This window comes from Crocodylus siamensis, chromosome 1 (genome assembly GCF_052110815.1).
Source record: "Crocodylus siamensis isolate JL-2025a chromosome 1, ASM5211081v1, whole genome shotgun sequence".
Classification (NCBI taxonomy): domain Eukaryota; kingdom Metazoa; phylum Chordata; order Crocodylia; family Crocodylidae; genus Crocodylus; species Crocodylus siamensis.
In genome coordinates, this window is record NC_143395.1 from 228126243 (window position 1) to 228152217 (window position 25975).

At 37.7% G+C, this 25975-nt stretch overlaps 1 protein-coding gene across 1 annotated transcript in view; it reads right to left on the reverse strand.

The window, feature by feature from the left end:
* Positions 1-20751, reverse strand: part of ZPLD1 (zona pellucida like domain containing 1) — a 46035-nt gene extending 25284 nt beyond the window's left edge. Inside the window, exons 1-3 of the mRNA XM_090058296.1 lie at positions 20276-20751; positions 7668-7781; positions 2223-2443 (exon numbers count right to left, since the gene is read on the reverse strand). Of these exons, the coding sequence (XP_089914422.1) occupies positions 2223-2443; positions 7668-7773 (327 nt within the window). The 5' untranslated portion in view covers positions 7774-7781; positions 20276-20751. The remainder of the gene's footprint in view (positions 1-2222; positions 2444-7667; positions 7782-20275) is intronic.
* Between the last annotated feature and the right edge of the window lie 5224 nt (positions 20752-25975).

Below are 25975 nucleotides of genomic sequence, written 5' to 3' on the forward strand. Positions count from 1 at the left end.
ACGCAAAATTTTATAAACCTGTCAAGTCTTGAGTCATTGTTCCAAACTATGAAGGATTTGGATCTCCCTAGAGAGGCAGTTAGGAAATTTTTTAATTTCATTTCTACAGTCAAATCAGTTTCAAATTCTATTGGGCAAATCCCTATAGTCAAGTTCCAAATTTCGATTGAGCAGAGCACAGTCATTCAAATCTCAAGTCTGTGTGACTGTACCAGTGGGCAAGTATCCTCCCTCCAAGACTCATCAGTCTGGGACTTCACATGCTCCCCAAATCCATGGCATGCATCCTACATGCAAGCCCCAAGCCCAGAGGCCCTGGGGTTTGGATGCCCCCTACTTTTGCTTGCTCCTAGCCAAAATCCCAAGGAGCAAACCAGGGGGAAGCAAGAACAAAGTGCCCCATTCAGCACCATACCCAGAATCCTGGCAGCTCCTGGCTAACTTTTAGTATCAGGCTCCCCTTCACCACAGTTAATGATAATAATAATTTAAAAAAAAAAAAAAAACTTTCAGGCCCCCTTTCTGTCCAGGCCCCAGGAGCTGCCTGGTTCACCCAGGCCTGTGTCCAGCCCTGTCCCCCATTACCACAAAATTGTGCAGTCAAGTCTCCTGCATTTGGAAAAGCTTGCAGGGGTCAGCCTGCTCAGAGTGCAAGGGACAGGCCTTGCCCTATAACTACACTTGACCAGCTGATTGTGGTATGTCCCTCCCTAGGTAGGTAATTAGGGGAAATTATTGACATTATCAAAACTATTTATATTTTCATAAGGTCATTCTTAGAAACAGTTGAACAGCTTTGGTTGAAACTTTAAAAATAAAATGCATGCTGATACATATAATACTCAAAGGGCTCATCTACACAAAATGGTTAACATGGAGCTGCCTAATTAGCTCCACAGTAAATGTCTCAGCATCTACACATGAGGCTTTATTAGGGCCTGACTCAGCTATCATTTACACTGAGTCACACAGGTATGAAACAAAGCATCAAATTCAGGCTCTGACTGAGATATTGAATATAATAAATTTGTGGTTCTCTACTACAGACCAGATATCAGAGTAATTTATTCATCATAGAAGAGATACCAAACTCTTTGGCTCCAGAAATACTTCCCATTTCACAGCTTAATCAATTGTTCACACTATTCAAACACCCCTTCTGCACATTAAATATATGATACATTTAACTGGTGAATTGTGTAATAAGTTTAGCCCAGCCACATGGGCAAAGTTATTATCACACGATAAAAGTGACCCTCCATCTATAAAAGAGTCATCCAGCTACCAAGTTAGTGTTTGAAAATGTGTAACAACTCTATAGCTGATTTCTATCCAGCTTTAATTTGAACGTGAAGGAGGGCCTAGACTTCCTTACTTCTGCTAGCCAACCTCTAGAGAACAACATAAACACAGATACTTAAGCCAGCCTCATGCCATCCAACATAGCCCTGTGCTATGCTCCTGGATGGTATATAAAGTAAAAATTAAAGCTGAGTGAGAATAGAAATATCAGTCCCAGGGGAAATACTAACGTTTTTATAATTGTGTTTATCATGAACAGTGATGAAAAAAGATCCTTGGAACACATTTATTTTAATTTTTTATTCAGTTTCAATTCATTTTAGGTCCATTCAGCACCAAAGGAGACTGGTGCATTGTCTCATGTGAGGAACAGTTCAGATAGCTGCTGTCCCCATTCTGCTGGAAGGGTTGGAGTTCCTAACCAAGCTACATTTTCCCATGATGCACCAGTGCTTCAGAGGGGGAACTATGTTGCATCTCAGCCCAAAACCCTGGCCCACCGGAGAGAACAGAGCTATCCAACTTCCCATTTTGTCTAGGTAAAGAAAAGAAACCCCAAATTAAATATTTTGTTTTAGTTTTCTAAATGGAAATCCAAAATGTTTCAGTAAAATTCACTGTTCCCAAGGAAAATTCTAAATTTGCCAAAAATGGCACTCTCCATCAAATAAGTAAATAAGATAAATTAATCAGAGAAAAATTCTAACTCATTGAAGTCAAAATATAAATTTCTTGGCTATTACTCTTTCCTAGTCCTCAAATTCCTGTTCACCATCAAGATGCCTGGCTATCAATTAAAAGTAAATATTATTGTAAAGAATTATCTGAACGATGTCTGTCAATGAAAGATCCTGTGCATCACATACGTGTATTCCATTTACAAGTAGCATTGTCACCGTTTCACTGAGATCTTGCCTTACCACTAAAGTGTTTCCACAGACTTCCAAAGTGCTGAGATTGATGATGAAAATGACCACTGCTGGAAAGGTGTTGTTATTGATAAACCCCCTGCAGTGAGCATCCCCATGTTTCCCATTCAGTGCCAAATCTGTTTCAGAATAGCCGGAAAAAAGAACTGTGCAAAAATTAATCTTCATAGTAATTGCCTGTACTCCACAGTAGACATTGATATCTCGTTCAGCTGCAACAAAAATGCAGAAAGATGTAAGAAGTTGCATTTCAAGTAACAGCCCTGTATAAATACTAAAATAACAGCTACGACAATTAATTTGGACATATTCTAAATAATTCTCAACTCTGTCCTTACAGAGACTTGCTACTCTCAGAAGAATATCAGGAAAAGTTGCTAAAGTTTTGTTATAATTATACAGAACTTCACTAATCTGTTCTTTACCTTGGCAGAAGAAGAATCAAATGCCTCAACAGTGTAATCTACCATATAGTGAGATGACTACACAAAAATTCACTGTTCACTAAATCAAACAGACAGGCAATGCAACGAGATAGAAGATGTCAAGTGATCAAAGTCCACTCTGGCAATCCTCACATGCTTGTGGTGGCCAAAATTTTCAATAGCAATTCAAGAGGCTGAGTTTTGCCCCCCAGTACACTTGTACAACTCCTGTGGGAAACCACGTGTGCATATTTGAGGCAGGATGAGGTCCCCTTGGTGCAAGACCTACAGGCCCAAGCAGAACAACTAATCACTTTGAACTTAACAGTTCATGACAGCAACTTACTGCAGCAGTTCCATTTTTTTTTTTTAATTTCAGAACTGTCACCCTGAGCATTAACAAAAAAATCAGTTGGCTTGTGAAAGGTAATGATCAGTGCTGTAAAATACGTTGGCACTTGATCAGATCATACATTATGATGATCCAAAAGACGGAGAAAACGGCACTTATTACAACTAATCTTGTTTTGGCTTGGTTTGTTTTGATTTGTTCATATAAAACAGATGAAGATATTGCCTTTTTTCTTTGAAAATTCTGAGACTCCTGTGATCTCCAATGGAAACCTGAAAGCATCGCATTAGGAACAAATGATGGTTTTGTTTAGCTACTACGCAGGATAATGTAGCTCTTCTCTTCAAGCACACTTCTAATGGTAGACTATGAAACATTTTTCCTAGTGCTCTACAAAATGACATCTTTCATTGTGTTAAATGCTGGCATTACTCCTTTAAACAACAACTAATTTATTACTGCTCCTCAAAGATTTAATGCTATTAAAAATGGCAGAACAACCTGAGTCTGATTAAATGAATTGTTTTGCTGCATTGCCACAACAGAGGGGAACTGAAATCTTCATTACAATACACCGACTCTTCTGAATGACACAAAGGTACGTACAATTTCATACAAATAGCCATAATGGTGGCACTAAAGCAAAAAATAATCAAGGACAGTACATGATAGGCCAAGCACCATCCTGAAGTACATGATGTTAAACATTACACACAAGACATAATCTAGGTGGAAATGGGTATTAGAAGCAAAGCAGGACTTGGAGGGGTAGATTCAGTATAGGATTCTCCTGCATTCCTATTGAGTGGAATTACTTGCAATGCCTAATGAAGAAAATCAGGTCCTTCATATCCAGGAGGGGAGGATGAAGTGTAATTCAGTCCAGTTGGATCTCAAGAGGAGGGAGCAGCAGGATATGAGGGAATACCAGGACAATGTGTCATTAACCTTCTCTCTCAAACCTGCAAGCAGGATACAAAACTCCCTTCTTCCCTAACCTCTTGTAAAAGGTGGTTTTACTTCACAGTTGCAGTCACTTCCAAAATCCCTTATACTTTAAAGGACTTAAGGGGCTGTATGACTTATATATTATTACATCAGGTATACATTGCAATGGCTTTTATAAAACTGAGGCTTAACCCTGTCTAATTTGCCTGTTCTGCAACACCGAAACCCAGCATATATGTTAGAGGGATGTGTGAATCCAGGTGTAAATACATCTACATGTCTCTGAATGCTGTAGTTCAGGATCTTTTTTCTTCAGTTCATGATACTGAAAAATATTAACTGTGTTTGTGTGTGCACACATACACCCCTCCCCACCCAAACAAATTGTTTTCCCCATAAACTATGAGAAGTATACAAAAAGATTCATGACTGTTTAGCTAAGTACAGATGGTAAAAAAGCCTGCGGCTAAATTGCTTCATCTTCGCAAGTTAGCCTAGAGCACACCTCCCTGCTCAGCTGCAGACAGCAGACAGCTTGGACCAAGGGTAGCCCACCCACCCGATGAAGGGGGAGTTGTCAAGAAGGTACAAAGCATCCTGGAATGCTGGGAGACCATGAGTTAACTTGAATCTGAAAGGGATCTGGGACAGAATTTCAATAAACCAATTTAACCTAAATCAGTTCAGTCTGATACTATACCCATTCAGGTTTATCTTAAACCAGTTTCAGCTATTTTGAAAGTGGTTTTTGTACACTGAACTTCTGCTGTGTTATAGATTTGAACCTGTTTCCTATCATTTATAGCCTATAAGATAAATTCATAGCAGTCTGAGAGGTCCTTAGCTCAGTTTGTCAGGCACATTTTTTATCTGTTGCCTTATTCTAGAACTATGTGAGAGGTACTCAAACCTTTTTAAATTCAAGGCACCCCTTGTTACATTCAGGGCACCTCTCAGAAAATGCCAGCTCTTAGCATCCACTCAATTTTTTACTACAAAAAAATAATATAGCATTTTTTCTGCTGCAAGGAACTCAGAAAAATCACAATAGATTGGAAATGTTTTTGACACTATGGATTCCTATCTAAAATCTCTGGGTTTATCTTATGAATCACATTTAGGTGCCTGCAGACCTAACAGTACTAATATTGCATGGCATCCCACAGCACTCTTAGAAGGATTTTGCAACATCCCAGCTGGATCTCTGGATTTTGGAAAAATGTACTGAAGACTAAAGCTGATCAGAACATTGGATGGAATTCTGTTTTATCAGAAATAGCTGTTCCGTGGAAGTCAGAAATGTTTTGTGGGGATGTATTTATCTCGGGGAAATTTTCATCAAAATGGTTTTTAGGGTTCAGTGCTCTCTAATTGCTTCTGATGAGAGCTACCTGAATTGCTAACTTGAGTTTTACAATCCAAAACAGTCACTTTGACACAATTCTTTTCCTCAAAGCTTGTTTAGAAAGTATTTCTTTTCCATTCCGACTCACAAAAAAACCCTGAATCTCAGCTCTCGTCATGAAAAAAAGCTCTGTGAAGACCTCAGGTATATGATCCCATTACAGATTTGTAGACCAAGTCTAGTCTTCAATTAAAAGGATATATCCTTTTCAGTTCATTGAAATAATATTTGTCTTCTACCCAGTTGACTAGCCTTAGTTCTGAATCAATCTGCAAATAGCATAAATCAAAATCTGTATGATTAGTATTTATTATTATTATTTATGCAGCAAAGATGTGCATGATGTCACCCTAGCAATAAATGATAAAAATAAAATAACATGAAAAATGGATGGCTCGCTGCTGCCTTTCTGTGGCTTGCATAGAAAATATTTTATTTACAGAAGCTGTTTACAAAGGTTTGTAGAAGCCAAATTCGCCAAACTTTTTCCAGTCATTTTTGTGCAAAACACCTTTAAATCTGTGCCCAGGGCTCATGCCCCAGTCATCTACTCCTAATTAGGCTACTGTTTATTGTTGGTGGCAAACAAGCAGTAAGGAACCTAAGATGACTTTGAAGTTTGGCATAAATTTGGAGGACTAGCAGTTAGAGGGGAAAAAAGATGCTCTGCTTTTGAACTGAACAGTTTTAATCTAGAATTCCTGACACAACAGTCTTAGTATCCAACAGGACCACTGATGCAACAGAGTTGCACTTTAAAGGTGGATGCACAGAGTAAACTAACAGATAGCTAGCTGGAGTTCATGAGTATCAAGATGCAAATATAAACCTCCCTATACATATGAAACAGAAAAACTAATCATAACAGATGTAATCATATGCCAAAAGGAAAGTATAGTTCTAAAGCTGTTAAAACATTCTTAAGCAGTCTGAGTGCTGGCTTGTACATACAGTACAATAATTACAGATAGATTTGAGATGCAGAGGGCATGGTTCATTACTGCTTTACTTTGGCTTTCTGCCAGTGTAAGCTTTGGTGATAGCCAGCTTAGAAGGGCAGCAAATAACACTTCAGGGAAACTGTTATTTAACTTAAAAGAGGTGTCACTGGACACTCATTCCCTCCTTCCCATGGGCCCAGCATTGGGAGAGGGCAGGAGTCAGGTCCATGCCCTCAGATCCTCAAGTTGTGCTGTGGCAAATCAAGTCACTTTGGCTCAAAGGCAGAACCAACAGGGATGCAGAGGTGTGGCTTAATTGTACCCTTTTCAACTGGCTCCACTGAGGAAGGAGTCCCCATTTTTGTAGGTTTTCAGCTAGCTCATAATTTTAATAAAAACTGACTCTTGTCAGGAAAGCTCTTTAAAAAGTAACACAGCACAGTGCTGTCATAAGAGTTCAGTGCTATACTCTTTTCATTCCATTTCTATTGGTGACACAGGATATAAGTCACCTCTGTAACAATGGCTTTTTTTTCCAACCACAAAACAAATAAGGGAGGCAAATGGCAGAGGTGAAGTAGACAGAAATAGGCTGAAGTCAGTCAGAAGGGAAGGTAGAGATGCACCTTCACAGACTAACTAAATAAGAACGTGGGTTCATGAAACCTGGTGGGTTTTTTATGCATCTTATTTAGTGAGATGATTTTAGGAAAACATGCCCCAAAATACAGAATGCTAAAAAATGTCATTTCATTCCTGATTCTTGGTGTAACATGGCCCATAGCACTGGTTTTCATGGTATTTGATGTTTTCAGTACTTCCTTATTAAGTTACAGCTTTCTTAACTTAGACAACAATGTTTATATAGTTTCATTTATATGTATTCACTCTCTCTTTTTATGGCTTGATTTCTCTAAGTTCAAAGGCAAAATTAAGTTTGATTTTTAAAATTTATCATGATAAATATAAAGTTGGTCTCTTTCACTCTAACAAGGTGACATTTTGAAAAATACCAACTGAAAGCACCCAATTCTTTTAAATCTGTAAACAATAATTCTGCCAATATTACCTGTAATGAATGTCTTGGATATAACTCAACCCTGGCACAAGTGGGTCAATTCCCATTATGTTAATGTAGTTACACTTGAGGTTTAACTACAGGGCTAAATCTGCCCCTTCTGCATTAATATGGATATAAAGTGCAACTCTGGAGGTGTTTCATTATCATTTAGATAGTTAACATTCAGTTAGTGTGAAGTTCTGCCCATAGGCTTCACACACATTATAGCTTTGTATTTAAAAATAATCATTGCTGCAAATCAAGATGATAAAGAACCCACTATAAAAAGCCAATTAAACACTTACCAGGAAATCTGCTATGTAGGTTTGCATCACAGTTATATCCATTGAACTGCGCAGTCACTGAAAGCACCTTAATTGTCAGCAGGAGCAGTAACCATACCTGTTCCATTGCAAAACCTAGCAAAATATTATGTAGTTATTGCATGCATCTGTTCATATCATTAGAGACTTCCTACAAAAACTTAATGAACCCATTACCACTTCGGGGATGGCATGCAGCACAAGAATTGGATACCAGTTTCACAGGCTTAAGGGACAAGAGACCAGGGGTCCCATTTCTCAGAGTGCTGAGAAAAAGTAACTCCCATTGTTTTCTAGTGGGTTTATTTACAGACTTTAGCAAATGGATAAGGTTCAGGGAGGATGAAAAGAAGCCCCTAAAACAGCTAGGAAACAAAGTCTTCAAAAGTGAATTACACAGATTTCAGAGCACATTTAATAGTTTACATACAGACGGTAATTCTGTTGTTTTAATATTATATATTTAAGGATGGGCAATGCCAATTTAAAACAGCTTTGCTTCTGCAAGTCTTTGAAAACTGAGCAGCTATAAGGATTGTTAAGTTCTCTATGTCTTACTGCCAAATTCCACCTTGGGAAGCATGGATGCAGTTCCACTAGCCCTCAGTATAGAACTGGCTTTGTTTTTTCCCCTGTTCATTTTCAATAGAACTAGACAACCAGACTAAGAAATTAGAACAAACAGACTTTTCAATCTCCACCTTGAATATTCTCCCTGGGAAAAAACCGTCAGGAGATTGCATATGTGGAAAAGACACATACAGGCAACCAGAAGAAATGGTTAAATTTACCAAAACTTACACAATATATCCCAAATACATTTGACAACAGATCTAACAGTTGGGGAATTTAAAAAATATAACTTGTAATAATATACAAAGTGTAAAGTGATGTAGCTCCAACAATCCAGAAATTATGCAAGAGGCAAGATATCTTTTGTTGGACCGACTATATAGTTGCTTGAAAAAAAATCCCTGCTTCTCCAATAGTATACAAGTAGTAAGTAATTTCCCTCATTTGGAAACCTTGCACAGTTCTTGTACAATTCTGTGCATTTCTAGCAACACAAGCTCTCTAATTTTAAGAGGTTGTAAAATATAAGGTTTGTGCTTCTGTAGTGTGAGCATCACTGACCTATCACTCTGACATGACAGTCATCACTATCCTCTCAAAGGATCTCACAGTCTTTCACAAACTGTGTGTGTGTGTATACACACACACACACACACACACACACCAAAAATGCAGCCACTTCTGGCATGCTGAGTGGCAGCCAAGTATTGCCCCAGAAGAGTTGAAAACAGTGGAGGGAGGAAAATCTCTAGGCAGTGACTCTAGGTCAAATCTGCAAAAGTGTTAGTCAATCTTCAGTGTCTACAGAGGGTTCAATTCAGCGAAATTAATGGAGACTCCCAATGCCTTTATTTGTTTGTTGTTTTTATCAGATCCACAGAAAAAGTAAAACATTTTTTAAAGTCTCACTTGGGAGACAATGCCCATATGGCACTTTATTCTATACATAAACATCCCCTTTAGCCTGGCAGGAGCATGGAAAATATCAGATCAAATTCTGAAACCTGCAACAGGAGACGAGCAAGGGGTAGAAGATTCAGGATATGCCCTGCTAGCCCTCCCTCTCATGATCTTCTCTCTACCACCATGTGAGATAGGATATGGTGATAGATGGACCTATTGTCTAACCCAGTAAATATTTTTTATATTCTTATGTTTTGCTTTCATTTACACCTTAGCCATCCCAGTAACATTAAGGCAATTAAATCAGCACTGCTTAGAGAAATCTGGCCCATCAATTTCTGTTATATACTGCTGGAAGGTCCATTGAATAAAAACCAAGTACTGAAGGTAAGCAGTCTCTTGCTAAATGTGGAACATTCAAATAAGACTGTAACTTGTCCAAAAGCAGCTTGGTCTGGCAACATTTGTGCAACTTCTAGGTAATGATATTATCTGGCACAAAAGGGCAAGGCCATTTTGCTTCAAAAGGATTGCAAAGGAGTTAATGAGAAAAAAAGGTTTGCCCTCCATCTCTCTCCTATTATATCCTTCTGTAGGTTAAAGTTGATGGAGAGAGTTGAGAAAGCCAAGAGAGAAAAAATACTTGCTAAATACTATAAAAACACTTTTTTGCATTCATATGCTCTCCCCTCCTCACCTTCTGTGTTACTCCTTCTTGGAAACGTGTTTTTTTCCCTACACCACTTGATATGTTTTATTTTGTAAGAACCATATTCTTCCTTCAGAAAAATGAAATCTTTCCTACACTGAAAGATCCCACTTTACACTGCCTTTACACTACTGGATGGATACAGCAACAATTACTCTCCTGCTGTATATGAACCAGCTTCTTATCTTAGTTACACTGGTAGAAATGGTATAAATGAAGTTAGGGCAGAGTGCCACTTTTTGAGACCAAATGATTCAGAAAGGTAGAAGTTTTCATAGCTGAAGACTACTTTGTTAGATGCTATGAATGGACTCTCCTCCTATATATAAAATCACTTCATGGAATCATAATCAGGATTTACTTTTCTGACTGCTGTGTTACTCACTGCCAAAAAATTCTGCCTGACGAGCAGCTAAGGGATACACTGGCAAAAACATAATCCTTCTTAATTTCAACAGAAAACAGATTTTATGGTAAATTTTAAAACCTTAATGTAGTTAGCATAACCTCTGCTACTGCTTTGCACAAGGAGGGTAATCATTAATAAAAAATGTATTGAAATTAAGAAGAAATGCTTTTACAGTTCTAGTTTTCCCATGACAGCTAGAATAGCCCAGAATCTGAAATACCTCTTCAAGTTTTAGGGATGTACACTGTAGCCGTGTTGGTCTAAAGGCAAAAGTTTGGGTTTTACTTATTCTTCAGCTGTTGATTTCAATCTAAAATTGCTTGAAGAAAAATTGAGGTCTAGATCCTCACAGATAGTACCTCCCAGAGTTCCTATTCTTTTACATTTTACAAATTAATAAAGTTAATTCATCTTTATGTCTTTGGAGGAGTCACAGACTTCAACAGAACCCTGTCAAAGTGACACTTCTAAATTATGAGCACAAGGTTTCAAATCAGAAACCACTGAACTTGCTTTTGAATGGTTTCACTTGATTTCTTTTTTAAATCATAACTTCATTTAAAAAGAAGACTAAGTTCTCAAAATCAGACAGCCTGTGCATGAATATGAAGTGAAAAATCTTAATTGAGGGAAAGAAACATATTAATAGGGACATAAGTGACTACAAAGACAGTTACTGTGTTCGGTACCGATGGCTACCCTGACTTTACCTGGGTTATGGGAAACTCAGGTTCAAGCCCTGCACCAATGAATAACTATTTATGCTAAATAGAACAGGAGACATTCCTACCCCAAAGAGCCTGGATATCGGGTCATTGTGGAAAAGTTGTCTCTAGTCTTAATCAGGCAGAGCAGGAACTCAAACCTTGGTGTCCCTCATCCCAAGTCACTACCCTATTCCCCAGCTATACTCGGACAGGCACTCTTGTCTTTCACTGTCCAGAGCATGCATTCAGGACCCAAGAAGGCTTTCCTATCAGAAGTGATATGGCTATTAATGCAAGAAATTTTGATTTGGACAAATTGTCATTAGCTGAAAGAAGAAATATCGCTGGAAAACTCCAATCAACTCAAGTTAACTCTACTATCAACATCTGGATTCAAAGAAATTAAGCAAAGCAAAGAAATTAAGTCTTTCTCTTTAAAGAAGACCCCTCCCCCAATACCCTGTTCTTCTATATAATATTTATAATAATTGTATACAATAATAAATAATATATAGTACTTTTTACTTTTAAAAATATATAGTGTATGGCATACTTTTTGCTTAAAGAATAAAACACATTCCAAGCTCTTGAAAATACTTCTTAGCCTAGGAATAAATATATTCAGTTGTCAAAAAGACAGTTTGAAGTTTTACAATTCTAAGGATGCTGACATATGCTGTGAAGGAAATAGGGTCCCTTAAGACTATGAAATTCTTAGTTGAAAAACCTACTCCAGTTTACACTGAGCTCTCATTTATTTTCCTTAGTCCTCCTTTCCCATTTGCCTCTCTACTCAGCATTTGCTCAAGTAATCTTTAATGCTGAAATGATTTACAATGTTTTGTTTATGACATTTACTATGATGTTTTAGCTTGCCAAAGAAAATGACAGTGCAGCTCTAATCACTTCAGAAATCTTTTCCTAAAGAGTTTAATAATTTCACTTCTAAATGAGTTTGCTTCCATCCCCCAGAACAAAGTTTGGTATTTTCCATTTAGAAGGGATCTGTTCTCCCTGGGGATTGGGAGCAGAGGTGAAATCTGTGTGCAAGACTTCCATTAACACGAACCGAACTTCACTTGATAAATATCTCAAGCGCTAATAGGAAAACAGACCTTCAAAGCTAGAATATGGACAAAGGGACAGTCAGGGATTTAGAAACCTTTCAAACCTGGTTCATTAAGTCATTTCATATGCTGTAGTTTATTTAGAGTTTTAAAAAATGAATCAATTCAACTATAAATGGTCCAACAAACTCAGCTCCCAATATAATACAAGAGTAAGTTTTCAGAATATAGAACAGCTGGCAGATCTTTACTGAATCAAAGCTGTTTATAAATGCAACGCAGAATCTATTCAACTAGATCTGACTGTTCTATGCTGCACATCACAGAGAATACCTAGTAAGAAGAGAGACTGTTTGCAGCAATCCCTCTATAAATTTAATTTTTAACATTTTCCCAGAACCTTGTTTCTACTTTTATAAACTTTGCCCTTTCAGAAAATCTCCACAAACTTCCAGCAATAAATGTAAAGTTTTTGGGATCTGACTTAAAAATGTTTCTTTGTATTCATTTGGTTATTTGACTTTTGTAGCAAAGTGGATGCCTGTTGGTTATCTACTTAATGCCTTTCCCGCTCCCTATTTTGTGCCCTCTGATAACTGGACCTTGTGTCAATTATGTTCATTTTCTTTTCTTCTCCTCTTTTCTTTAAGACCCAAGAGGAATCTTCATTAGAGCTGGGGGGATTATGATGGCCAACACTGTTTGTAGCTAATCTAGCCCTATATTTTTATCATAATTCATTCATGGACACAGCTGATTTCGGTGAACATACTTGTTATTTTGTGGCATTTACTGAATAGCACATACAAACTGAATGACAAATTTCAATCTACTGCTTATTCTCCACATTATGTTCCTCATGGCATGTGGCAGATCACCAAAGCTGCATGGTAATGTGATCCATGATGGCGTAGCAACTGTTTCTTTAAAGGAAGCTAATTAACGACAACTCCTCTAACTATGAACCATGTTCAGCTATGAAAAATCAATGACAAAAAATTACGAAAAATTTGCTTACATTTTCATATGTGTTCAGCAGCTATCTCAATGTGCTTGAACAATATATGATGTGATCCTACAAGTAAGAGCATGTCAGAATTATACACTTTTATTCACATTGTTGAAAAAAGGTTTGCACCTACGACACGAAGGTGTTATAGCCTGTGTTTAATGAGACAAATACAGTTTGAGTGTACTCCACAATTAATGGATTGCTTAAAGAAATTACTGTTTCTCTTTTGAGATTTAGAGAAACTATAATGAAACTCTCATTTCAAACTGTACTGTGAAGCATTCATTTCAAAATCAAGCAATACACAAAGAGATCCTGCCCAGCTGCAGATCAGTATTCCCAAATGATAGACTGTAAAGCTAAATTTACTGAAGCTCACAAATATATTTTGCCTGTTCCCAGGACCGGGCAGCCTTTTTAGGGCACTTGGCACAGAAATAAAAATTTAATTTGTTGTTAAACAGTGTTTATGGAGAAACAGTGAAGCCAAAGATGCCAGAGAACAATTTGTTATGAAATGCTGTCAGTGAAATAGGATGTGACAGAGAATTTTACAAAGGGGAAAAATAGATTTTGAAAGGGTAAATTAAGAGTTGTTGTTTTGTTCCCTTCAGGCCAAAATCCTGAAACCCTACTTAATCAACCCCCATTAAAATCTAACACGAATTTTGCCAGAACATAGACTAAATAATTACCAAAGCCTGGTAGTGCCAAATACTTCATAAAGTTATATTTTACATACTTGTAAACTTAATTAGGTGCCCACAAGTTTTGTAGGATGAGGCCTTGTGTGACACCAGATTTAGATATTCTTAAATTAGTATCATTAAAACAAAGCAAAACTAAGTGTTTTCAGTGTTTTTGGTTACTTTCTAATTTCTATCTGCTAATTCTTTTTAAACAGGGTAAATAGAAGAAAGCTAGAAAACAAGGCAGCAAGTTATAACTCTGTTTAAATCATATTCTATATATGTTCTAAAACATAAATCCCTTAAAAAGAGGCCACGTCCAAGTTTTGTAGTTGAAATTATTATATTTTCTTGAATACAAGATTACCCTGACTATAAGACAATCCCCATAATTAGATTCTATATCTAGAAAATGTTTTAAAAAAAAATTATAATTTTCCAGATTTAGAATCTAATTATTGGAGGTTGGCTCTGAATTTCTTCCCCTACCACTGCTACAGCAGGGAAAATAAATAAGGGGAGGGCAGCCAGTTAGCCCCCTGGCCTTCCCCAACACCTTACTTTCTCACTGAGCGCATAGAAATGTGGGGCAAAATTTGAAAATTACTACAGATGGCCATAGACTTAGTTATTCCATAAGTGATGCATTTTCCCTTTTTTGAAACTGTGACAAGTTTTACCATGGGTAACTCCATAAACACCTTTTTAAGCAGCACTTTTGTACCCACTTATATAGTACAAACTATACATGATGTTGGTGAAAAGCCAAAAGGTTCATGATTTGTTGCACAGTTCATTGGGCTGGGCCCCAGTAAAGTCAGCATTTAAAGACAAGGTAACCCCAGCTCAGCACTGCTCAGTATGTGTGTAAATTCCAGATACCACCACAAAGGATCCATGTGCTAGTTAGTCCCCCACACATGACTGGAACCAAGTGTTCTTGTTACAAGTCCTGGGATCCTCCAAAAATGTACATGCAAGATGAGGCACAAGACAAACTGGTTCAGCTCCACATCATGGAGGGCAGGACAACATTATTTTTGCGCAGGATGCTGAGCAAGGGACAACAGAGGGATTCTGGCTCAACTGTTTGGGGCCCCATTTGATAATATTTGCCAGACATTTAAGGCTGGTGCAGAAATAGGAATCATTGGAAGTGGGAAAGGAAGATGCAGCTCAGATATGGGAGTGAAAAGGAACTTGAAATGTATTCATCATAGTGGCTCACCATGACCTGAAAAAGCACTGGCACTAAAGAGGATTCAGCACATTAGGCATTACTATATATCTTATTCAGATAGGCTACACTGACTTATCCTTGTGGCAGGTTCCCATCAGCATATCAAATGTAGTAATTTTGGCACAAAGAAGAGGGTGCCAGGGCTGGGCTCTGGCCCTCCTGACGGTGGCTTGATATTGCAGTGCCTCCAGGCTTGGCACCAGTTCCCTGTGAAGGGATTACCCACCCATTTTTAAGAGCCAAAAAATGTTAAGAACAGGTTCCCATCAGCATTTTTGGCACCAGGGGACGGTATCAGAGCTTGCTCTGGCCTCTCCAAGTGCCAGCCTCATATTGCAGTACCTTCAAACCTAGTTCTCATTCTCTCCTGGGGGAATAACTGTTTTTTAAGGGACACACACACACAAAAAGATGCCCTTTTGGCTAAGATTAAGTGAAACTGGGGGCATCTGAACCCTGGGGCCTGTAGGATGTGTTTCTGGATTTGGGCAGTATCTGAAGCCCCAAAGCAATGAGTATAAGAGGGAGGATATTTGCTGGGTGGTAGAGTCACACAGACCTGACGATTGGGCTCTGATTAGTTGACTTTTGAAACTTGACTATTGGGCTTTGCCCAACTGAATTTGGAACCAATTTAGCCTTGAACAGGATAAATAAATAATAAAAAGGTGCCCATCAGTATGTTTATCCCATATGGGCCATGTGCTTTACAGCCATGCTTGGTGTTGGCTGCATTTAATCAGCTTCACAGTTGGTTTCCATTACTGGACCACATGCTGGTTTTGGCACCATTTTAAGGACAGACAGTGTATTTAACAAAGTTTCCCTGTATGCAATTATAAGATGAGGGACTTTTTTTGCCATGCTAATTGGGGGGAAAACCTCATCTTGTATTCAAATAAATACAATTAGTGGTAACAGCCTAGGAAAGGTTTCAGACACAGACTGAAAAGTTATAGCAGTCTATGAATCCAAACTCAGATTTTGAGTGCAAATTGTCTGACAATTAAAGCACTACTGAACTGCCCAAAATCTAGCTCTGGATCCAAATGGGCAGCTCAAATTCAGCTTTATTGCACTAATGCTAATGGGCATTAATTGTGTGTCAGGTGGATCACAGAAGTCTCAATGCCATAGAATGCCCTCAACTTATAAAGACTTGTCTATGCAGTGAGCAAAGGAGTTTGACCATCTGGAGCTTCACCCTGCAATCTTCAGATAGGCAAAAACTCCAACTAATGTTACTGGGTTAGATAGGTTAAAGTCTAGGCAGATATATATAACCTCTATATATAACCACTGCACTGTATAACCAAAATGCTGTCTGCTACATATCATATGTTCTAGCATATAAGACCCCATCTGCCCTTACATCTCCAAAGTGGCCTAAGATTAAGGTGAGTCTATTCAATCAATGTACACACTGAAAAATAACTGAAATCATTGTAATAAGAATGGAGCAAAATTTAATCAATTAAAAACATTTTCTCTCACAATTTTATCTTTTCAGGGGTTCTCTCAAACACAGAAAATGCAGTAACCAATATGCTGTTGAATCATAAAGATACACATAAAGCTGAGTGAAGTACTCTGCATATTTCTTAAATAAATGCAGTCTCTATTTTACCATTACAAATTCTCTGCATGATAATCACTCACCTACTATTCTTTACATAAGAAGTGCCATATTGGGTCAGACCAATGGTCCATCGAGCCCAATATGCTGTCTCTAGCAGTGGCAAAAGTTGGTGCTAGAGGAGGAGCACTGAATATGCTTATATTTATTAATATTGTAATAATTCCCTAGAATATACAGATAGATTGTGATCTAGAGAGGAGCCAATCTACATTTCAAAAATTGACTGTTTGCGTGTTTGCACGTTAAAGGTAACAGTCATGGTCAAATAATTTATTAATTAACATTTGAAATGTTTCATTGCACTTGTATGAAGCAGAGTAGTGGTTTCCAAAAAGCCACTGACATCTGTCTGATTATTAATATTTGTTAATAATCATAACTAAAATGGGAGTATAACAGTGGATCAATAGTCTAGAAAAGACAGAGATCCTGCCTCCATATGTGACTACTAAAGAATTCTTGAGATAAAGCACAAACTTAAGCAACTCTGGCCAACTGTATCCTGAAAAGTTTTGGGTTTTTTTTAACTTCTTCCAGCTCCTTAACAATTTATGGCACAAAAGAAATGCTATTCATCCCACTGCACTCCTGACTATTGTTCCCAAAGAAGCTATTCTTACTCATAGAAAGGTCTGATTAAACTTTGAAAACTGCCAAAATAATTGCTTTAATGTCTTGCAATGCTGAGTTGCATATAGCTTCTTTATGTTACACACAAAATATTTTCAAAATCTAGAGAGAGGTTTTAACCCCTCAATGTGCATATTATTTAAAAGAGTCATTTTGCTTTCAAATCACTGCAGTAAAAACAAAACCCATTAACTAACAAGCCCAAAAATTCACACTGAAGTCTTAAACTTAAAACAGTGAGAAGCTCTTATTCTGTGGTCCACGGGGACCACAAATATTTTCCAAACAGTGTGACAGTGTGTGCATTTCCACAGTGCAGTTTTAGCAAGCTTCTACAGAAAACAAGACAAAAAAAAATCTCCTCCCTCTAAAGAGACCAACATTGTTTTGTGTAAATGAGCTAACCATGTCTACAGAAGATCCACACTAATAAAGAGTGAAGAATGTCACCGCCGGTGGCAAAGTTGAGATCAAGATTCTGTCAAAAGGGATTAATTCCAACAGGAATTCTAATAATTTTACATTTTGGGATAAAATTCTCCTCTTACTTCTGCACCATAGGTTCTCTGATAAAAAGAAATCCTTTATATTGGTAGAAGATTGGAGAAGGAAGAGAGCAGTTTATCAGAACTGAGATCTGCCACACTGCTGTGAAAAGAGAACTTTAGTTCAAATATTTGAAGTCCTTATTAAGCAAAAACTCCTTTCAAGGTTTAATTGCTCATATGCCACAGACCATGACCTTAGCCCTTACCTCTGAATTTACTCCGTGTGTGGTAAAATCTCTTAATATAATATTTAGATAGTTTGCTACTGAAATGCAGAGAACTAGCTCCTATACCAGCATGTATGAGGCACACATACATTGTCACCCTAAGACTCATTTCTGTATTATGAAACTCCAAAAAAAAACCATTCTGGATGTTTCTTCTTTTGAGTAACAGAATATCATATAAAGAAAACAGGTAGGGCTGCAAGCTTTAAGTGACTGAATAGAAAATGTCTATAAACACAAGCACTGAGTAGGTACCTCATACATACTACATTTTTCTTGAACACTAAGTCTACCAATATTATATCCAGCCATTTGTGATGGGCAAAATTATTTTAATGTTTGTAAAATAGATATTTTGTTAATTCTTTCTTTTTTAATGTATTTGAGAGACAGGCAGTCTGACTCTGACTTCATTCACGCAAGGTTTTCATTAGTGTTTCTCTACTGACATTTGTAGAATTGCTTCTGATTTCTGTATGCACAAGACTAATATTAGTCCAAGATTTCTTCCTTTTCCAAATGCATTCTTTTCGTGACAGGGGCCAGATCATAGGCATAGAGACTGAAGCCTGACATGCAAGACATAGGTCACAGCTGGGTAAAATTACCCCTATGGTTCCTGAAACCTGTAGTGAACAGGTCATGTTCAGTCCACTGAATTTCTCCTGAAACTGTTAATTGTGATCATGGCTGCATACTCTAGAAATTTTACAGAAATCTTATGTCAGTTCACACAGACCACCGAAGAGCCATCGGCCACTAATGACTTTCAGTCACTTCTAATCCTGGGATAAATTCAAACCAGTGATTTAGAGATGAGACACTGTTCACAGTAACGCCTGTGTCCCCAGTCATCCAGCCACAGGGGTAGATAAAGATCTAAATGACTATCGTTCTATTTTAATGACTCCTTTTACTCTTTTGAAGAGACCAATATAAACATAAATCTTCCATAAATAACTGTTTGATGTCAGTAGCAAATAGATTACGCTGCGGCCATCTGCTTCCTGCTCAGAAAGCAACTATTAAAATACGATTTCCTTTTACTAAAGTTGCAATAGCTTATAGAATCAGGATCACTGCAACTCCCCTGTTTTTAGAGAAACAAATATTTGACAATGAGGTCTTAAATAATTCCTAACAGTTATACTGTTTGGGCATATAATACTTCGTTTTGGGAAAGCAAGCAATACCTTAGGTTTCCTAAAGCATTTTAAGTCAAAACACATACACAATGTTACTATAATTTTTTTTTTGCAGGGCGGAAGGCAGGGGAGAGAGAGGCACACACACACAAATGGATTCTGTTCTGAAATGGAAAAATGATTCATTTAGGGACATTTCTTTCGCCTTGTTTTGAGTCCCTCTCATAACCATTTTGGACCCAAAACAAAGTTTGAAGTCATTTTTAGAGCCAGCCTCTATAAATGGACCTGACAGGGGCTGCTCAAGATCTAGGTGAAAGAAAACATAATATGCCAGGCACTGACAGAATATTTTTTGATCAAGAGCACACAACAGTACTAAGCAGAGCATCAAGTCCCATCAGCTGTCATCTTCAGACCGTGATAACATTCTTCTCAGGATACATCTAACATTTACAATAACCGTGTCCATTTGAACTATATCAGTTCATCAGTTTAACAGAGTCTTGATTTCAAACTGCAGCTATCCTCAATCAAGAATATATTGTCATTTTTTTAAAAAAATACAAAGCTGGTACAATCATTATGTCCATTTGTCGTAACTGGAGATGCTATTTCCAATCATGGAACTAATGTCTTTCAGTTGCAATGGGAGCCAGATAAGAAATCTCACTTATCAAAATTGTCTGTTTGTTTCTGTCAATGCAAAGATTGTGGGAACTGGCAGATTGACACCACAAATCGGATAAGATTGTTTCCTTGATGAAATTACTGAGAGAGGGTTTGCCAATGTTTGACCTGAAGAAGTAACCTCAAGGCTTCAAGGGACTCATTCCCTACTCCCATCAAACAACAATAAAACCAAAAAATAAACACTTGTTTTCACACTTGGATATGAATTTGTTTTCCTTTTCTAGTAATTGATTCCCAATGTAACTCTTTCTCCTCCACCTCCACAGCTAAAGTTGCCAGTGAGGTCAGTGTTGCCTGACAGGTGATAAAAAGATAAATAGAAAAGTATTCATTCTTTGATAGTTACCAAAATGTCAATAATTTATAAAGTTTTAGGTGGCTTACATGATGGGCACTTACCCAAATCCCCTGTAGCTGTTGAGTCAGCTGTACTCCATCTATCCTGTACTGCTGCATGTGATTAAGTGTTTGACTTCCCTGCATAGCAAAACTTTTTCAGAAATTACTCCGACCCTTCAGATGGGGGAAAGAGACACTCATTATGAAAATTCTTTTTAAAAGTATGCCTGGATTTTAGATGGGAAAATGTGACAGGTCTCAAAATGCTTAACAAGTCTGTTCATCACCAGACTGAAACCTGAGCAGGTTCTTTTTTTGGTGGCTTTTTCAATCCTGCTCTGCGCTCACTCTCATTTTTTTTTTTTTTGCACTCTTTTGATCTCCATCTTTCCACTATACAAATATCTCAAGAGGTCCATGTGGGGCAAACAATCAATCTGGAGAAATTATTCTGTCATCAGCTTGTTCAGGAAAAACCTTGTCTGCCTTTAAAAAAAATAATAAAAAAAGAGAGAGAGAAAGAGAGAGAGACAAATACCGAGATAGGATCAGGAACTAATCTGCAAGGTTATCAATGTCCCGTTGTGAGAAAAGTCTAGCCTTTTCAAATCTGGGTTAAACTCATCCTAACAGACAAAAAAAGCGACATTTCATGTTGTGATGAAAATGTGATATGGAGTGTCATCATGAATATGGGTGTCAGCAGAATGATAATTACCGACAGGACATCAATGCACACAAAGCCTACTGTACACAAAAGCAAAGATCAAGCTGTTAGAAACTGAACCTGCCTCACAACATCTATTCTCATATCTCTGGAATTCTGCTTTTTTCCCACTACGTTTTGTTAGTTCTTTTTTTTCCCCCTGCCCCTCTGGTTTTTATTTCAATAATCCATACTTATCATCTTTATTATAGTTCAGTTAAAGAAATGGTAATCTACAGTTCCTGGTGCCACTGAAAAAAGCTTTGATGTGTCTTGGCATATTAAAGTTTTTCTTTTTTTCCCTTTTTCTTTTTAAAGGGCAAACCCCTCCCTCTGCCGTCACAGTACTTAGGATACAACTTTAAAGACCAAAACATGCTGTGTAGGCTCAGAGTCCTATGCAAGGTGCCTTCATAATTTTCCAAATGTCTGCTAGTTACAGCTATGGCAAAAGCCAAGTGGGGCTGAAATAACGCATTAAAGTCTTGCTCATATCATTCTGTTAAACACTGGTGTATGAAGGCAACAGCAGAAGCAGAAAAGAAAAGCATACTATTGCTTTAACAATACAGTTGCTTTCAGTAGGCACTGTCCATAGTAAAGGGTCGCATCTCATCACACTTTTCTAGTTAGAGCACCAGGAAGCTTTCATTCTAGGCAAAATGGCCCCCAGAAATCCCAGAAGCTGCCGGACTAAGGGATACCGTCAGCCACAGCCATGTTCCAGCATGTAACGAAGCCGTGGCACAGTCCTCCTTCAAGGCACTGTGCAGCCCCAGTGGAATTAAGAAAGATGTCTATGATCCTCTGCCAATCCTTAAAGTGGGTCATCCCTCCCCTCAGTATTGTGATGCCTCAAGAGAGGAAAAATCTGGCCCTAACCAATTCAAAATGCTGATGGAGAATCAAACCCCACTGTCCTTATGTCTTCACAAGGCAAAAGCCTCACTGATAGCAGTGGATGGTTTGCTTGGATGCAGACTGTGGTCCATAATAAGAATTAAAATAAGCCAAACCCTGTGGGCTCGTGTTACCTAGGCAGATCCCTATACTCTGATTCAGGTAAATGGGTGTTTGGCTGAGTAAGGACTTAGTAAACACAAAAGTCTGTCCCATGACATTGTGATGCGGTACAGTCTAGAGTAAGGAGCCCAGATATGGCCTAATAAAATGAAGACAAACACAGCAACTCTTATTTATTAAAATGTAGACAAGCTAGCTCAGTGCTAGCACAAATCTACAGTGGAATATCTCCCCATCCCATAAACCTGATTGCTATATACCCTTGAGCAGATATCCAAAGCACAAATCTCCTGTTGGTTCTTTTTGTTTGTTTTTTTTTTAAAGACACCTTTAGCATAAAATAAAGGTCATGGCTTGCCTTTTGGCCATGAGATGAGATTATTAAAAACATCAAATCATCTTAAGATGCTCCTTGCAGCTTCTGTCTGTTGAAACAGACAGCAAGCTCAGCCTCACAGGGATCTCCAATGACATTTAGGCTGCTTTTCTTTGTATAGGAACACAATAAAACCCTGAGCTAGATTCATAGATATCATTTCACTTTTCCATTTCAATATAAAGCAAGTAGCACTTTCAGTAAATAAACGGTACAGCAGACTCCAGGAGAGGTCTTCAAACCCTACACTGCACTGAGAAGATGTGTAGCCGGTGTAACAGTGCTCAAAGGTCATTGTAGTGTTAGGCCTTTAAAGGGGGCAAAAAGGGGTCAATTTTTCTTACATTCTGCAGCAAGCAGGGAGTCGTTTCACCAAGAATAATGTAGTTTCACATTAGCCGCACATGAAAATGGCCAAATCAAAGGCCAGCGTGCTTTGCTATCACTGCACTGCAGTGGAAAGCAATGCTCTGCATTCTGCAGCTATGAGGCCCTGGTAAGACATGCACCTTTGGAGGCTATTACCACTGTCATTAGCACAAACAATTCCCATTGTATAATCTTATTAAAAAGATTACTTACATCGGTATTATGTTTGTGCTTTTGGGGAAACTCTACACTATTCCCCCTCAACCAAGGTACTCACTTTGGAGCAGCAACACAAAATGGATTAAAATCTGTTAGATTTGGTTGGGGGTGGGGCCGCAGAAGGAAAGCAAAACATATTCCCACAGTAATTAACTCAGCTTGTTATTTATAGAAAGCAATGAACAAACCTCTGTTCTACTTACCAACAAGCACTTCACCATTATCAGATTATGCTGTAAACAATCCATCCAAAGCACACGCCGCATGCACCCATAAAAACAGAGGTTTCATTCTCAAGCTCTCTGTAAATACTGGCACTCTGCAATTTCATTGGTCTATAACATGTTATTTATCTACTGTTTAAAGTTAATGAATTGAAATCCACTTTTTTCATTAACATAGAAAAATAAAAAAAACAAGAGTATTTCCCCATTAATTTCCATGAGGCATCCATCTCCAACTGAGCTGGCAAGTGACCGACTTTTTTCCAGAAAGCACGAGCTTGCCAAACGTTCGATTCTCTGACTTTACACTCTTTATTTGTAACAAAATTATTTTTGCTGTGTAAAACATTCACCCATTTTTCAAGCTTCCTTCAGCACAGTTGCAGAAGTTAGTCTAATCAGAACAACTGTACAAGCACGATACAAAGCATAACATCAGATAAAAAAAATCAAATCTATTTTACTTGATGTGGCTTTCAAATGTAGCTCATTATAACCACAAGACGTCTCACTCATTTATACGCTTAAAATTCACCTTCGTTCCAGGCAGGCCTTTTTTACTCTCACTACATATTTTTGTACATTACTTGAAATCAGAAATGCTGACATTGACTCTGACATTTCAGAAAACTTTTAGATATGGTCAATAAATAAATTCTACCTTATTTCAAGCTTTTTCTTTATATATTTGGAGTGGTGTTTCTTGATCTTTGGTTTCATTTTGTTTGTTTCTTAAACAGTGTTTAAAAGCACCACAGTTTTCACATGCTGCCTTCTACTTATGCCAAGAAGAGAGGCAGTGGCAGTTTCTGAAAATATGAAATAAGCAAGAAAAACATAATTAATTTCCAAATTAACTTACTTTTACATTTTTTTAAAGAAATAAACAATTCAAACTGTATATTATGTGCTTGGCACTGTACAAGGAAAAGCCAAAACAGTTACAAAACAATTGTTACACATTATTTCATTGTTTGCTTTCCCTCTTAGTCATCATCATCATCCTCCCCACTCCAACCCCGCAGAGCTCTGATGATATCTTGTATATGTCCTCACTGCTTTGAAAGCCAGAATATCTGAAACACTGTAAAAGATTCACAAAGAGATCTGAAACTGCAAAATACAACTACTGTGTTGTTTGAGCACAAAATACAAAACCAGATTAATTCTGTACATAGATTAAATCTTAAACACCGAACTCATTTGATCAAACTCAAAGCGAAACTTTTTAGTATCTCTAAATGGGGATTTTTTGGTAATCACTTCTACAAACCCATGACAGTAGCTGGATAATACTTCTAAGTACTTTCACTTTTCTTTAAAATGACTAATTCAACCAATTTTTCCCTCCTTATGTAAGAACAGAGGTATTCCCACACTGGATCAGGGCAGTGGTATCTCTACACCAGAATCTTGTCTCCAACAGTAACCAGACACTTCAAAGAAAAGTCCAAGGTAACTCATAGTAGGCAATTATGATGTAAGGAAATTCATCATTCCTTCATCTGTAAGGAAAGGGGTTTTCCTTGCCTAAATAAAGTTAGTGGTTGAATTATGTCACAATGCATGAAATACGCGAGCGCGAGCGCGCGCGCACACACACACACACACACACAAAGTAAAAGCTGTGTTAACCAGCATTTTATTAACTGGAATACTTTATTAACAGGAATTTCCAATATCCGCCAATACATATCCTCAGTTTTGCAGTTGGACTCTTTGCCAAGTCTATCCAGCACGTGCATCAAGTATTTCTGTTGTTTATTCTGTGTGGTGCAGCATGGGCTGCCACTGAGGGCTGGGGCCGGGGCAGCACGTGGCTCTTCCTGGCAGGGATGGCTGCACTGCACTCCTGTCTTCCTTAATAGGTTTAACTCTCAGATAACCAGAATTTTTAGATAACCAGCACCACCCCCTCTTACTCCACTCATGCCAGATAACAAAGTTTTTACTGTATATATACTTATACACACATACACACACATATATATGTCTCGACTTTTCATTCTATTACATGCAATTATGAATACTGTCACTCGTATAGCCAATCCTTCCTGGAATCATGGAAAGCTCAATCTCGCTGATATACTGTACAAAGATATCTCTGAGCTGTATTTCCATGCCAGGTGCATTGGCTGTCCCATTATCCTTCTGTTATAGAAGACAGTAAGCAAATTCAGTCTAAGTTGCTTTCTTTATGCCAATCATTATTATATACGTAGTATATATGGAATACATACCTCTTTTCTTGTTATTTGTTATCTCTCTAAACTAACCTACCATGGTCTTTTTCAAATTCTCTCTCTAAACTGGCCTCTCAAAGTCTTCATCCAATTTAATTTTATACTAAAGAATTTCCATGCCTCTAAATTTTTCATCACCTATTTTTGGTCTCCTCCTCTTTTTGTTGTATGACATAGAGCAGCCCAAATATAACATGTACCCCATTCATTCACATATATATGTATGTATGTATGTATGTATGAATGAAGGCATTACGCTCAGAATTATTTTCTACCCATTTCTCTGTGTATCCAACTGCTCAGTTTGCTTTATTAACCAATAATGTGTTTTGGGCTACTCACACTAACAATTAATCTCTTTCCTGAGAGAATATAGTTAATTAAGAACCAACTACATGCATATGGAGTAGTTTAAATTATTCCTTTGTATATAGATTCAGTGGTTTTGAAAACTGTAGCTGCAAGGGAAAAGTTTTCAATATTTTATGATTTTTTTTCCAAGTTATAATCAAAGACAGAAAAAAGCACACAGTATGGAAACTTTGATGTATGTTTAGATCATTTATTAACATCTAGACAGGGAATCTATCAGTTTTAAAT